General features: G+C 39.1%; 1 protein-coding gene across 2 annotated transcripts; it reads right to left on the minus strand.

Moving 5' to 3' along the window:
* Positions 1 to 5,819: 5,819 nt before the first annotated feature.
* On the minus strand, positions 5,820 to 13,662 carry LOC133022596 (transmembrane protein 106B-like). Of its 2 annotated transcripts, none has more exons than XM_061089425.1 (8): positions 13,528 to 13,662; positions 11,510 to 11,680; positions 9,939 to 10,002; positions 9,686 to 9,839; positions 9,245 to 9,385; positions 8,980 to 9,023; positions 8,016 to 8,069; positions 5,820 to 7,414 (listed from the first exon to the last, which is right to left on the minus strand). In XM_061089425.1, the coding sequence occupies exons 2-8, from the start codon at positions 11,676 to 11,678 to the stop codon at positions 7,294 to 7,296; spliced, it is 747 nt and encodes a 248-aa protein (XP_060945408.1). In that variant the 5' UTR covers positions 11,679 to 11,680; positions 13,528 to 13,662; the 3' UTR covers positions 5,820 to 7,293. The 2 variants fall into 2 exon arrangements, with proteins under 2 accessions (XP_060945408.1, XP_060945407.1); XM_061089424.1 differs by having other exon boundaries at positions 8,980 to 9,053.
* Between the last annotated feature and the right edge of the window lie 713 nt (positions 13,663 to 14,375).

Genomic DNA, 14,375 nt, shown 5'->3' on the forward strand with positions numbered 1-14,375 from the left:
CGGGCTGGGACCAATTGTTAGTGAGCCACAGGAGGCTGTGCAGTAATGATTCATCCACCTGACTGTACCTCTCTGTTTCTCTTAGCCCAGGAGGGCATTATGTTGCCTGGAAACTCCACCTAACAAGGTCAGAGGCACGAGTGAGGAAACCACAGCTGCCACCAGTCCTCAACTGAGGCTGCAGCCGCCTGCTCTAGGGTATAAGTCAGGTGAGTCTTATCTGCTTGGTTACTATTCCTCATACATCTCTTTGCTACACTACGACACAAAAACTCTGTTACATTATGTTTTATCCTACTATAATGCTTCTCATCTACGTAATTTAAAGGGATACAGTTCATGTGAAATTGAATTGAATTTTTGGTTTTCGTAATTTTACTTTCAGATCAAATACAAACAATGTAACAGAGAGCAGAGAACAAGTGTCCATCTAAATGTCTTGCCCCATGCTGCCCTAACTATTAACTATTGAGTTGTAAATATGAAATAGCAATTTAACAACACATCTTTTCTGGCTCTGGTGTGGTGTACTGGTGACTCCACTTAATTTTGATCCAGTACACAAAGCAGATCAAAGGTTCTTTTGTCAACAAGACATACGAAATACATGCTGTTTTGTTTACTGAGTGAAAAAGCAGCGTGGACACCACAGACTGTTTAGTATTTGAGAGCACTTCTACCTGTATTATTGAAACATACATACCGGTGGCACAGCTATGAGTGACTGTTTGGGATTCGACATCATGTCCAAGGACTGGAGAAACCGGGGATCGAACCGCAGACCTTGTGATTAGTGGACAACCTGGATCCTCAAGTTCTCTTCTTCAGGCACTGTTTGTCAAGGCATTCAATTTGAATCAATATAATGGGCACCACATTAAAATACCAAGTCTGTGTCTGTGTCTGTGAAGTGTTGCTTATTGTTACAACCCCCACAAGGCCCCCCAACCCCCCAAAATGATTTCCCAGTTGGGATTATAATTTTGACTTGGATAGAAACATTATTTACAAGCATTTCAAGGGTCATTTTGTCATGACATGAAGCATTAACACTATATCCTGCAGTTTTATGCACCATAAATCAATCAGCATCTGACATATGACAGTTGTTCCATTTACACTGGAAACAGTTTGGAATCCAAGCTGGGCTGTTGTATGTAACAGGATCTTCAATGCCCATACTTTCCAACTCTGCACCTCCACTCTCTTTCGCAGTCAATCTTGAACAGTTTTTTATTATATTTTAATACTTGTGTTATTATTATTAACCTTACTTAATGTGCGAGCACACCACAGAGTATTTGAATATTGTCAGATACTGTCATAATGAGCAATGACTTGTTAATATCTCTTCTAGCTGCTGTACACCAGGATGTCTGCTATGCACTGGGAGGCCAGACGGCGTCAGAGTGCTCTGGACCGCAGGATGGCCCGAGACAAACAGCGGGTAAAAAGATGGTTTCTACCACTCTTTGATAAGGAACCCTTCATTGAGGGGTTATATAATTGGACTGATGTTTTATTATGTTTAATAAACACACATAATAAACATTTACTAATGCATTATTAATCAATTATGAACAATTAATCATGCAGTTTCAGGTTGTGACTGGTGGAATTTCATATTTTCTATAAAAAACTAATCAGCTGACACGAATGTTGCATTATTATATATTAAACTATACAGTTTATACAAAGGTTACACATTATCATCAGTCATCGTATTCCAGTATAGTACCATAATGTTATTAACCTTTTATTAAAACTCGTCCTCATTGTCCAATGATTTTTACAGATCTAATTTAATTTACACTCAGAGTTGTTCCATAGTCACTGCTGCTGTAGAATCACCCAATGGTCCATCCAGCTTCATTTTATCCACGGGTTGTGATGATTATAAATGAAATCACTTTGTATTGCTTTTAATAGTTGATTAGTGATTTTTAAGTAAGCAGACATTTAAGAACATAAAACAGACTATATGTCATTTACTTTGTGTAACAGCGTGTTGGCATCAGTGATTTACTAGCGAGGTTTAGCTAAATAGAAAAATGTTTTGACATTTCTTCCCAAGCTTGATTCCCATAGATTCTTCTGTTGCACTTTGTCTGGTCTGCTTTACTGTTAAACTGCAGGGCTGAAAACGGAAAAATTAACAGGGACATGCAACACCCTTGGAGTCAAACCTGTTCGAGGCATCTTGTGAGCAGATGTCATTTACTAGGCACCTCACAGTTAACAAGCGGTGCAATAGGATGCTGGTGTGACTGAGTTACTGGAACACAAGGAGCTGACGTTCAGTTACCCTAATTGTGAGGTGTGAGGGTAAGAGGGTTAGATGGGATCTTCATAATCAACGTTATCTTGTATAATGCAACTTTTGAGCACTAGTAACACTATGTAATGTAATATTTTTATGAATGTCTTAATCTTTTATTTATATAGCACATGTATGCAAGAATGCAGGAGGGGCATAGTCCTGCTGCTAGAGTCACAGTACCCAGCCTATCATCGATTGAAGGCAGTAAAACATACACAAACAAATTTACTAATACACCAACTAAGGCTTGGCATAGAGGCAGTATAAACAATGTTGGATATGAAATATTGTATTATCCACTCAATGCTCCTTTAGACCTCAAAGTAACGCACAGGAAAACATTAATATAACACCTAAATATAGCTCTGTTCCTCAAACAGTAATTTCTGTGAAGTCTGTGAACACACTGGTGTGTCTAACTGTTTGATACATACAAACTGGACTTCCCACGAAACTTAGTATGTCCTTTTAACTGGGCTCTTTTCTATGACTGTCTCTGTTTCTATTAGCAATGTTAATTTCAGGTGACCGCTCTATTCACAGCTGCTGCACGGGGGCTCTGACACCATCGGCAATGAAACCGAATCAAACGCAACACAAGAGCAAACAGGTATAACTATGGTTAACATATAGACAACAAGGGCCCTGTTCAGACCTGGTTCTAATTGGTAAATGGTCTGTATTTATATTCTGCTTTTCTAGTCATTAAGACCACTCAAAGCGCTTTACAGTACAGTTTTGCCATTCACCCATTCACTCACAGATTCATTAAGTGTACTATCTCTATCACACCTCACTTTATAAGGTGATGGTTTCACAAGTGGAGAGAGAGAAAGTTCAACACTTCATACCTGACATATGTATGTGGCTGTGGCTGACGGGTAGAGCGGTCGTCCTCCAACCTGAAGGTCGGCAGTTCGATCCCCAGTCTTCCCGATCTGCATGCCGAAGTGTCCTTGGCCAAGATGCAGAACCCTGAATTGCCCCTCGTAGCACAATAAAGTGCTGCTAATAGATGCACTGTATAAATGTGTGTGAATGGGTGAATGTAAAACTGTACTGTAAAGAGCTTTGAGTGGTCATCATCAGACTAGAAAACCTCTATATAAATACAAAACCATTTACATAGGAATGTGTCTCCACATTTGTTTTCAGACTACTAGTGATCAGATCCCACCTCCATGCTATATTTTCAATTAAACACATATAAACAGGTATATACTTTCTATTCAGAGAGAGGGAGGAACCAGGAGGGGCTGAATGAATCAACAGCCTTCACCCAGCTTTCACAAAAAAACACTAATTACCCAAAATCCACACACACACAAACACACAAAAATGACCACAGCTAGGCCGTCATGGCCCACAGTGTTCTCATTAGAAGGAGGGCTGCTGAATGATTCATGATGGGCCACACAGGCTGCTCAACACTGTCTCACATATCACTGACCACAGATTTACTGCTTTCCTGGGACTGGGTACAACCTGGAATGGATTGATGACATCAAAGTGTCAGGATAAACTCAGCTACATGTTCATGCCTCACTCTGTGCAGAGGACTACAATGGTTAAGATTCTTGTTTTTCTTTACTGGGTTTGGCTTCCAGTATGTCAAGGGTACTTAACATTGCTATTGTTGTGGAAGATATAAAGGGGTTTAACGTTCTCTGTCACTATGATGGATTTCCATAACTGAGATTCCATAGAGGCCATTCAATATATTAGACAAAACTCAGCCAGATTCCCAGGATTAAATCCTTCCACATATTGTGATTTATGATCAGGTTGTTAGTCTCATGTCATTTAATATCCTTATTATGTCAGCAGGTGGCAGAAATTAGCTATGAATTCAATAGTGACCGGAGTTAATGAGAACTGAGTTGTTCTGGGTCACTCCCTCATTCACTCCACCCTTCTCACTGTCTAGTTAGTATGACGACAACTATATATCAATACATCCAAAGCATATCAATACATATTTTATTGAATATATTTCCCCAACAGATTTACACAAAATATTCATGTTTTTTTATTAAGTTATATTTGAGGGGTTTTGATATCTTGCACTGTACTTTCATCCTTTCCTTTTATCTTTATTTTGTTTTATTCTGTTTTTGTTTTTACTTTCTAATCTCCTTGCTTTAAGAGGAGTTTTTAACCGTGCTGAATGTCTGTATGTTTTCTTTTAAACTTATTTTTATGTTTTAGGTAAAACGTTAAACAGATAGGTACATGGTACAACAGGTTTCAATTGTTTCTCTCTTCTCAGCTGCTGGCCAATATTGATCACAATGCATGATGGTATAGAGCAGTTGGTGACCATTGGATACTACTTTTCACAGTTCATCATATGATACTGGTGTAATAATCTCACTAAACCTACAGACAGCACTACAAAATGGTGAGATAACTATATAGTTAGTAATGAGTAATTTTGGACACATGCAGCACCAGCTTCAAAGCTGAATGAACTCAGCCACAGAGCTGGTAAGTACAACCTCATGGTACCACCATGATACCAGGTAGTCACTTCTCATTAAGAAATAGTCCAGCACACAACCTCCCCATAAAAACCACATGGCATCATTATGACACAAGATTAAATTTCGTCACGGCCAAGTTTTATTGGTGCTGTTTGGTGGATTTCTTTATCTTTAGGTAGAGCTCAGCTAAGATTATCCAGTCTAAGTAACGCAGCTATAAGTTTGAAAAATAATAAATAATCCGTACTGTCAGATGTTGGTAAGATGGCCTTAAAATGTGTCTGAAATGCATCCTGTGTGACAATCTGCTCCCTTACCGTAGTTACCTTTATACTTTTTCTGTTGGAATTCAAAGCTGCATTTAACTGCTTCTGTCTGCTGTTTGCCGCTGAGCAGGTAGTGACAGAGGTTTTCTTTCAGTAAAAACAGCTGCCTGCTGGAAACCAGCTTCATCAGAGAAAACAATTCTGGTAGGGCGGTATTTATAGGGCCAATGAAAACTTAGAGTTTAAGAGGTTAAGTAGCTCAGTAGATGACAGTAGAGGAATGAGTTGGTCTCTGTGACCCACACTTTTTACACAATCACCGTATTTCAGCAAGAGAAATCCATGCCACGCTAAATGTCACTTGCTTTGATTTGTCAGAGACAAAGTTTAAGTAAGGAAATCAGGTAAAATTATCATCTTTAGGTAAAATGTGAATTTGTTGTGGGTCTTGTATTTCCCACCAAATGTTTCTTTAAAAAAGCTGGTATTTAGCTGTAAAGTACCAGGACAATTCCAAGAAAGGACTAAGAGCTTTGGTATCAATTATAAGGGAAATAGACAGTGTTACACTTTTAAGTACCAGTCTTGTCATATTTGAGTTCTTAATAAAAATAGAGCCTTATGTAAAAGTTAAGAGACATTTTAAGGAATATATCTCTATCTTTCCTGTGTGTACTTTGGCTATCCTACAGGTACTATTTTGACAACTTAACTCAAGTAAAAGTATTAAAGTACAGGCTCCGAAATGTATTCAAAGTGTATATATATTCTTTAATGTACTAAGAAGTTATGCATTGATTTGTGAATATAAGCTATACAACATTATGAGCATGTAACTTGCTATTCGTATTTCTTAAGCTGAAAGCCGGTGTCCCCACTGTAATGGCGACCTGAAGACATCTGTCCATCACAGTGCAAAGGTCCCCAACAGATACTCAGTAGGTATCAACACCTCTCTGAAGATGAGGTTCATATGTGTTCATTTCTATATAACAGGAAGACTTTTCTTAGGAAAGAACTGGTCTATACAAACAAAACACATTTGAGTATTAATACATTCAACACATTTGTCTTCCAGTCGTTGCAGTATGCCCAGCAGTGGTGAGGAAGAGGAGGAATGCTGCTGTTGTCTGATCATCGGACTGAAAAGAAGCTCAGTATAAGCTTTTGTTTAATGTCCTGACACTATAAGAAATAAACCTGTGTCGACTCCACACAAACTAATGTGTCTTTCTGTCATTTTATGCGAAGCTAGGGGGCTTAGTGGAGACAGTGGTCACTCTTTGGACTAAACAACAGACAAGTAGCTTTTAACTGAGAAAACAAGTAAATATGAAGTTATACCATCAGAACTTACATGGGAAAATGTAATACTTTCTATTTGCTTTCTGGTGTTACACTGGTGTCACGCAGCTCATCAGAAAATAACTTATAACATTAATGGTAATGCCATCTTTTAGTCAGAGTTAGAGTCAGAGTTCATGCAGCTGTGATTGTGGCGTGGAGCGCTGGTATAAATCGCCAACACACACACAGGACTGATAACAAGTCAATCTCAGCTGTAAATTGTGAGATTTCACCCCATTCATAAAGCATCAAATAACCAAACTCAGCAAAAACATGAACACTTGAACAGGCAGGGTTTTGGCCTACGCTGGAGCCAGCCATCAAGGGACAATACAGATAATTTGACTTCACTTTTGGGAGCTAACGTAACCCATATTTATTTGAAGTCTATGGTTAACACATATATGTGTTATTACCAAATTATTCACGTAAACATTTTATCTGTGTAAGCAGCATTTGCTTCCCAAACATTTTGTAAACAGCAGATGGATTCGTTATCAGTATAGTTTTTTAAGTCATGCTAAAACCACAACATACTGAGATTGGTCAATTTGCATTCAGTACACAGACGACCACACCAGACTCTGCCTGGAAATGGACTGAGATCCTCTTTTCACGACGTCTCAGTGCGGTTGTTTAATCCGCACCAGAGTATGATTAACAAATTTCATACCGGCCTACTACCGATTGTTCTAATTGGGCACCCGACTTCATTGTAAGTGAACCAAAGAGGGCTAGACCTGAAACATTGCTCAGATTCCATGCTTTTTCAATCCAGGATGAACACTAACAACATCCTGGTACGATATACATTTTAGCATCAGAGTTCATGGAAAAAAACAGGATGTCATCAGTGTTTGTTCGTGTTTTCCATCCATCAGGGTGGAGGGGCCTGCACCTGATGTGGTATGGTACTGTTTGCTCCACAGTCGATGTACTCATACGTCTCCAGGGAGAGCTGCTCATAGTGGGCCAAGTAGTAAACTGTCATCGACATCCTGCGGTACAATGAACACATTACATAAAAGAATTATAAACGTATACTGACAAAAAAGTTGAAAACATGAACAGTGTAACACTGCTCTGTCTTAAAGAGATAGATGAAAAAAAGCTAAATTCACTCATTATCTGCTATGGCGATGGAGGGGTGGGTGAAGTGCTTGAGTCCCTAATACACTTTAGGAGTTTCAGGGGTAAACTGTTGCAGCCAAATCCAATTGAAGTAACTTCCTGAAGTCCTTCAAATGTGAAAACTCCAGTTCGACTTGAAACCGCATCATTTAGAATGTGCTTTTAGCCTAAATGTCCTCTGATATCCTCCTCTGGAGCCGCGTTCACTTCCGCACACAAGTTCTAGCCCAAGGGTATGTGCTGGGTGCACGCTAGCATCACTACTTGAAGTTGTAGCTTGTTAGAGCCAACAAAATATAGAACATTGGTCCAGTCGTTTTTGGACAATTTTATCCAATTAGCAATTGGGTGAAACTATAATAATTATCACATTAATTATGAAAGTTATATTCAAAACCATGTTTTGTGAAGTTATGAGGACCTTTGACCACCAAATTATAATCAACTTTCCTGGTTACTGGCACTTACTGCAGATGCAGATACAGGATGTGGACAGGCAGGGAAGCTTTCTTACAGTAGTTACTGCAGAGAAGAACAGAGTAACGTTAGAACAGTGCCAAGAACAGTGTTTATACTCCAGTAAAGATAACAGAGTATATTATTCTGTAACCCTTTTATTCTTATTACTGCCCTTATTTGTCTAATTTTGTGTGATCTTCAAACAGCGTTTATTATTTTCCCAGTGGTTTGGCTTCAATTCTTCATATTTAACTTGTAAACAATGTTTTGAAAGGGGCTATATAAATAAAGTTCATTATCATATTATTGTCAATCAATAAAAGTATAATTAATAGTATCTGTCAAAACAATAAGCGTTGAGCTAGACATGACAGCTACATTTATTTTGTTGTTTTAATCCTCCATGTACACACAAAGAACATTGTAGCCACTTCTTCAGGCATATTCAGTACTTTGATAATGCATCAAATCAACTGCAAATTGTCTTTGGATTATATTTAATAAACAATAATAAATGTATTGTTAATAAACAAATAATTAATAATACATTTCAAATGATGCCATTATTGGTGCATTGATCATTTGTGGCAGTGGGAAGAGCATTACACCCAAGTCATCTGGCCTGAGGTCAGTTTTTGAGTTATTCTTAGGGATCATAATCAAGGAAGTGGCAGGAAATTGTATAATGAACATTGTTACAAACATGTATGCTGTCAGGCTGCCACCATTTAAACATTTTTTTTGGAGGGCAAGGCTTTTAAAAGGGAATGGGAGACAGATTGTTATCAGGAGTCTTAGACATTGGTTTATTGGCAGGGTACAGAAAGTCAACACAAATCTATAACATTTGCAGAATTGAAACCCCAAGAGTGATTTCTCGATATTCAAACCAAACCAGTCTTTATCGAGAAAAAGGCTCTAAATGACAACCTTATGTGCTTGAGAGAATTTTACTGTAACACAGACAACTCACCTCAAACCAGGGTCTAAGAGCTGGATGGGGATCATGAACGAATACTGTGAGGTGAGAAGAAACCAGAGGTCACACTGCCAATTGGATATCATACTATTTCAATTCTATTGGCAACAAGACTATCATCAAACTTTCCAGCACAATTTAACCAGCATGCTGCAGTATGTGGATTTGCAGATGTGATGAGAGTGTTTGTGATAAGGATGTTAATGACTCTTTTCAGCTACATGATGCTAGCTGTTTCTGTGAGGTGGGGATATCTCACCGTTGTGGTGGACAGAGGTTTGACTGAGGTGACGTTCTCAATAGACACTGTTCCCACCACCGTGTCAAAGTTGAGGGCCTGCACTGACAGATTATAGGTCTGCACTGTCGCAAAGTTGTTGTTGGTGATGTTCAACACATGCTGTAAGGGGAAAAGAAGTTGTGACTGATAGACACTACGATGAATCAAAGCAACTGACATTATTATTGTTGATCATGTCTATTGTCATTTAAGTGTTCCTCCATTTATATAGCGTTTTATATAGTGTTCTGCATTACCAAAACCTGGTGAACTGGAGTGGAACAGCCAGTCGTAGCTTGCCCAATTATACTCATGCCTAATCTCCACTTGTCTTTAGGCTGCACTGGAAACGCCGGAACCTTGAAAAAAGTTCCAGGTACTTTTAATTGAAACAGGGCTATTATTTACATTTCTACCTACCGTGATGTTAATAAGGACGTTGTTCTTGGTGAAGTAAACAAAGGATGACTTGACAGCTACTGAAGACAGCAGGACAGCGCGAGGAAAGAGGAAGAACAGCACCACGGCACTGACCAGCAGGCACACACCAACAGACACAGCAACATATAACTTCCTGGGATAGAAGGAAATATGAGCTGTATCAAGTTCATAGAGTCCAATTAAGTTTTACATTTTCAGGTTAATCAGCTGTGTGAAGCATTTGCTTTCTTACGTGTGTCTAGGCTTCAGCCTCTGGTCATTACAGGAGATGACAGCCACCAGCTTGCTCTCCTGACCTGTAACGTGTATCAAGGTTTCATAAGATTCAACTAAAAAGAGGGGAATATATCTGTCTGTGTCTCTGCCTACAGCTCTATCCCAGGCCGCCACAGTCTAGGTAACTTATGGTGAACACTGCACACACCGTCATGTGCAACATAAGATAAACGCATAAAATTGGGATCTTTACAGATACTGTCTTGACTTGTAAAGTATCCTGTGTAATCGCTAACAGCGGCATTGTAACATGTTTATTACCTGGTGGGAAGATTTGTGCTGACACTCAAACTCTCACATACTCACTCTCTCACACTTTCTTAATTCTAAACCTTCCTGTTTTGAATTGGCTGTTTACTCTGCCTTTGGTTATACTGGCTGCAGCTTTCTTTCTGAAACAGTAAAAGTGACCTGTAGTAATCGAGCCGCGGCAACAAAAGACCTTCTGCAGGTCTCAGTCCACAGAACCCTGAAGTTAAGACCTGCTGCTGCACAAACAACTGTTCTCGTGCTTGTTCAAAGTTCAGTGAAGCTCAAAGTATCCAGGACCCGGAATTGGAGAGTGAGTTTTTTTTCCCCAGTCCCAGTCACCGCTTCTGGGGCACCTGTTTATTCAATGTTTATTCATATAGAACCAAATTTGACACTGCTCTTAATGCACATGCCAAGAGTGAAGCTAATATGATAATAAGTTCTCAAGATATACAGTATACGTTCCATATACAGATTTGTGGAGTTAGTTAGTAAGTAGTTAAGTAAGTAAGTGAGTAAGTAAGTAGCTGGGTAGTTAGGTAGGTAGGCACAGATAGTGCATCCGGAAAGAATTCACAGCGCTTCACTTTTTCCAATTTTTTTGCTCAGCCGTTTTCAGATCTCTCCAGAGATGTTCAGTCGGGTTCATGTCTGGGCTCTGGCTGGGCCACTCAAGGACATTCACAGAGTTGTCCCTGATTTAATTGTTTTTTATTTTCAATAAATTTGCAAAAAAATCCCGAAAACTTTTTTTACGTTTTCATTCTGGGGTATTGTGTGTAGAATTTTGAGAAAAAAAATGCAATCCATTTCGGAATAAGGCTGTAACATAACAAAATGTGGAAAACGTTAAGCACTGTGAATACTTTCCGGATGCACTGTAGGACAATGTGAGCACATAACTTGTTGTTTTATAATAACGAATTAAATAACTTGATGACTTTGATGAATCAATGAGTTTATATCGTCTCATTCATCACATTACAATCACATTATCTATCCTCTACATGTGATGTGAACGTATCATCATTCTGAGGCATTTCAAGATTAAACCACAGGTACGAAACTGCAAAGCTAGACAGAAGTTTCATGCCGCCTCAAAGAGGAAAAAACGGACATCTGCAGATGAAGTAACACAGTATATGTGTCCTGCTGCCTTTATATGGCTGAAGGTACTTGAGGGATAATATAATTGTATAGTATAAAGCAGTGGTCAAACGCCATTTCAATAATATTACTTTATATAGCAATGCAGTCCACACTACTGTTCAATACCTCTGCGTATACGTCCAGTGCCCTGGCAGGTCGGACAGGGAACAGTCTCTCCTGTGCTACATCTCCTGCTTGAATTCCGCCTCTTAATGTCTTCATTCTCAATTATTGGTTGCTGGTCTTGGCAGCTCCCTCCATTTCCTGCATTAGAAGTGCTGGGAGCAGCCCCCATACCTGAATAAAGAGGAACATTTCAGGTACTAGGGCAAAACCTGGGTGAACTCCTGGCAGAAAGAAATTGTTTGATTTTTTAAATTAAGCTGTATTAGCTATATTACAGCTATTTCAAAACATTATTCTTTTGTAAATGTATGACTTTGCCATCACAATATTATACTTGATTTTTAACAAACAAACACACACACATACACTTGTACATTACAGTTATGTGGTAATAAAATTAACACGGAACAGAGTCCACTTGACCCCACAACCGCTTGACCCTCCTTGAATATTGTAGGTGTCAACCTAACTTTGTAAAGTGCCTTAAGACAATGTATGTTGTGATTTCCGGCTATTTAAATATAATTGAATTGTGCTGAACTGAATACTTATAATAATCAATGTTGTAAATATTTTAAGTTTGTTGATGTGTTCAGCTACGTGCGGCATCTATTGCACTTCTCTCCGTCCTTGAAGAGGAATCCCTCACGTGTGGCTATCTGAGGTGTTTACGTTTTTTTCCCCTGTTAACATGGTTTTTTTTGGGGTAGATTTTCCTTACTCTTCTTGACAGTTTAGGGCACAAGATGTCGCACATTGTTAAGCCCGATCACACCAATTGTTATTTGTGAATATGGGCTGTATAAAATTTGATAGATGGATTTTAGCTTATTGTTTTGGTTTCATAGCCCACTATTTTTGGCCCAGGTTTCCTGTAAAAGTGTTTTCCTACGAAAAATAAACCTTCACATGAGCAAACAGACCGAGTTACAAACTACTGGCTGAACACAGTGGATTATATAGCAGCCCAGGGCCAGCTGTTTTTCTCAGGAGTTGGTGGAGAACAAAATAAAGCTAAGACACTAGGATTTTTGGCTGTTGGTGATCCCGGCTGAAGATATTGGAGCTCACACCCAAAATATATGGCTTAACTATGGCTCTCCTTAATGCCTCCAGTCAACGTCCTTGTGATAATACACTGTTTTCCCCAATGCAAAGCAACATAGAGCTAAATAGTAGGTACACCAACCTCCCTTTGATTAGGGGGGCTAGGTAGTTGCAGCCCATGTAGGTGATGATGAGGGGTCGTATGTCAAACAAAATTCTTAATGCAGTCCCTTCATTTTTATGTCAAACCAGAACTAACCAGATCAAATGTAATAAAGATGTGAACTATGGTTCAGACCATTTTGGACTTTTAGGTGTGAAACACTCAAAAGCGGTTTTCAGACATGACCCGCAGATAACGTCTGGAAAATTGGATCTAGAGTTAATGAAGAAATATCTTCTGCACCATTGTCTGATGATGATGTTGATTAAGCCTGAATAAAAGTCTTATATGAGCAGCAGTTACTTGAATAAATGCGTTATTATATAATCGTTTTGTTTGAAGATTTTTGGTCTAAGCATCATCAATACAGTGAAATAAGGGATCAGTGATTTAGGCCCTTGAAAGGTGATGTAAAAATTGAAGTAGGAACCAAACCCTTGATTTGAGTTTAACAACAGCCCTTACTTATTCTTAAACTGTGTAAATGTTTATTTTTTTGCCAACAAACTGTGTCACTGAATATAATTGTACCTGGCGATAGAGCACACATACCCCGCAGTGTAGATACGATATGACACCTGAGCTACGCACTCTATTTTAGCTGTGTCATCGCAGCTGCCAACAAAAACAAACTCAGCTTCACAGAGAGTGTTGTGAAGAAGGCAGAGAGGCTTTCAGGAGGGAACACGTCACGTACCCTTCACTGTGCACAACAGTTTACTAAGGTCCAGTTCCTGCTACAAGTCTTATAAACACGTCGGACTCTCATTTCCCCTTTAGACCCGCTGCTCTCGATGTTGTCACCTACCTCAGAGATGAGCTTCAAACTATTCACAGAGTCTCCATCTGCATGCTTTGGTTTGTGTTTTATTCTTGTTGTCTTGTTTCGTGTTGTGCGTATGTGTTTGGGCAGTGGTACACAGCTCAGTTCCGACCCCGTGACGCCCCACGGAACAACACACACAACCACTTCCTGCGACGGCTTTCAAAGTAAAGCTTTCATTGATATCACTTTTTAGTCTCTCCGCTGCAGCAGGCAGTATAGGATTAATGTTTTCATACCAGCAGTTATTATTAAGGACAACACTGTAGTAAATGGCCAAGGTACATATTTTATATCCCAGTAAGACTGCAATCTAAAATTACAAATATTCATCATGATAGCCTATTTATTACCTTGCAGCCATTTTGTACGCTTTGGACCAGTACGTATCAAGAAAATACCACGTTTCAATATATCTATTGATGATTTATCCCATTTCGGACAGAGCTGATACACAAAACCCTCCCCCAAAAAACAACAACCTACAAGCCACTTTTAAAGCAAAATTCCATTCCGCTTTTATTTTGAAATTCAAAAGCTCACCGTCTTTCCGGTACAATTAAATAAGGAAACTTGGCTCTACTATTAGTCAGCTCTTTTCATCGGACCTGAGCAGAGCTTCACAGACTTGAAGCGTGATAACCTGTTTGTAGTACCAGTTAAAGTTGTCCCTCCAAGATGAACCATAAAGATAATCCTCTTCTTGCCCCCGTACAGTTTATACTTCTACAACTAGGACACCCTGTGCTACATCACAGTGGTGGTTTCTTATTTTGATTGCATTACTATAAATAAACGATTTTGGTGAGAAGTTTAACCCCAAAACAAAAATA

This window comes from Limanda limanda, chromosome 17 (assembly GCF_963576545.1).
Source record: "Limanda limanda chromosome 17, fLimLim1.1, whole genome shotgun sequence".
In the NCBI taxonomy this organism is placed as follows: domain Eukaryota; kingdom Metazoa; phylum Chordata; class Actinopteri; order Pleuronectiformes; family Pleuronectidae; genus Limanda; species Limanda limanda.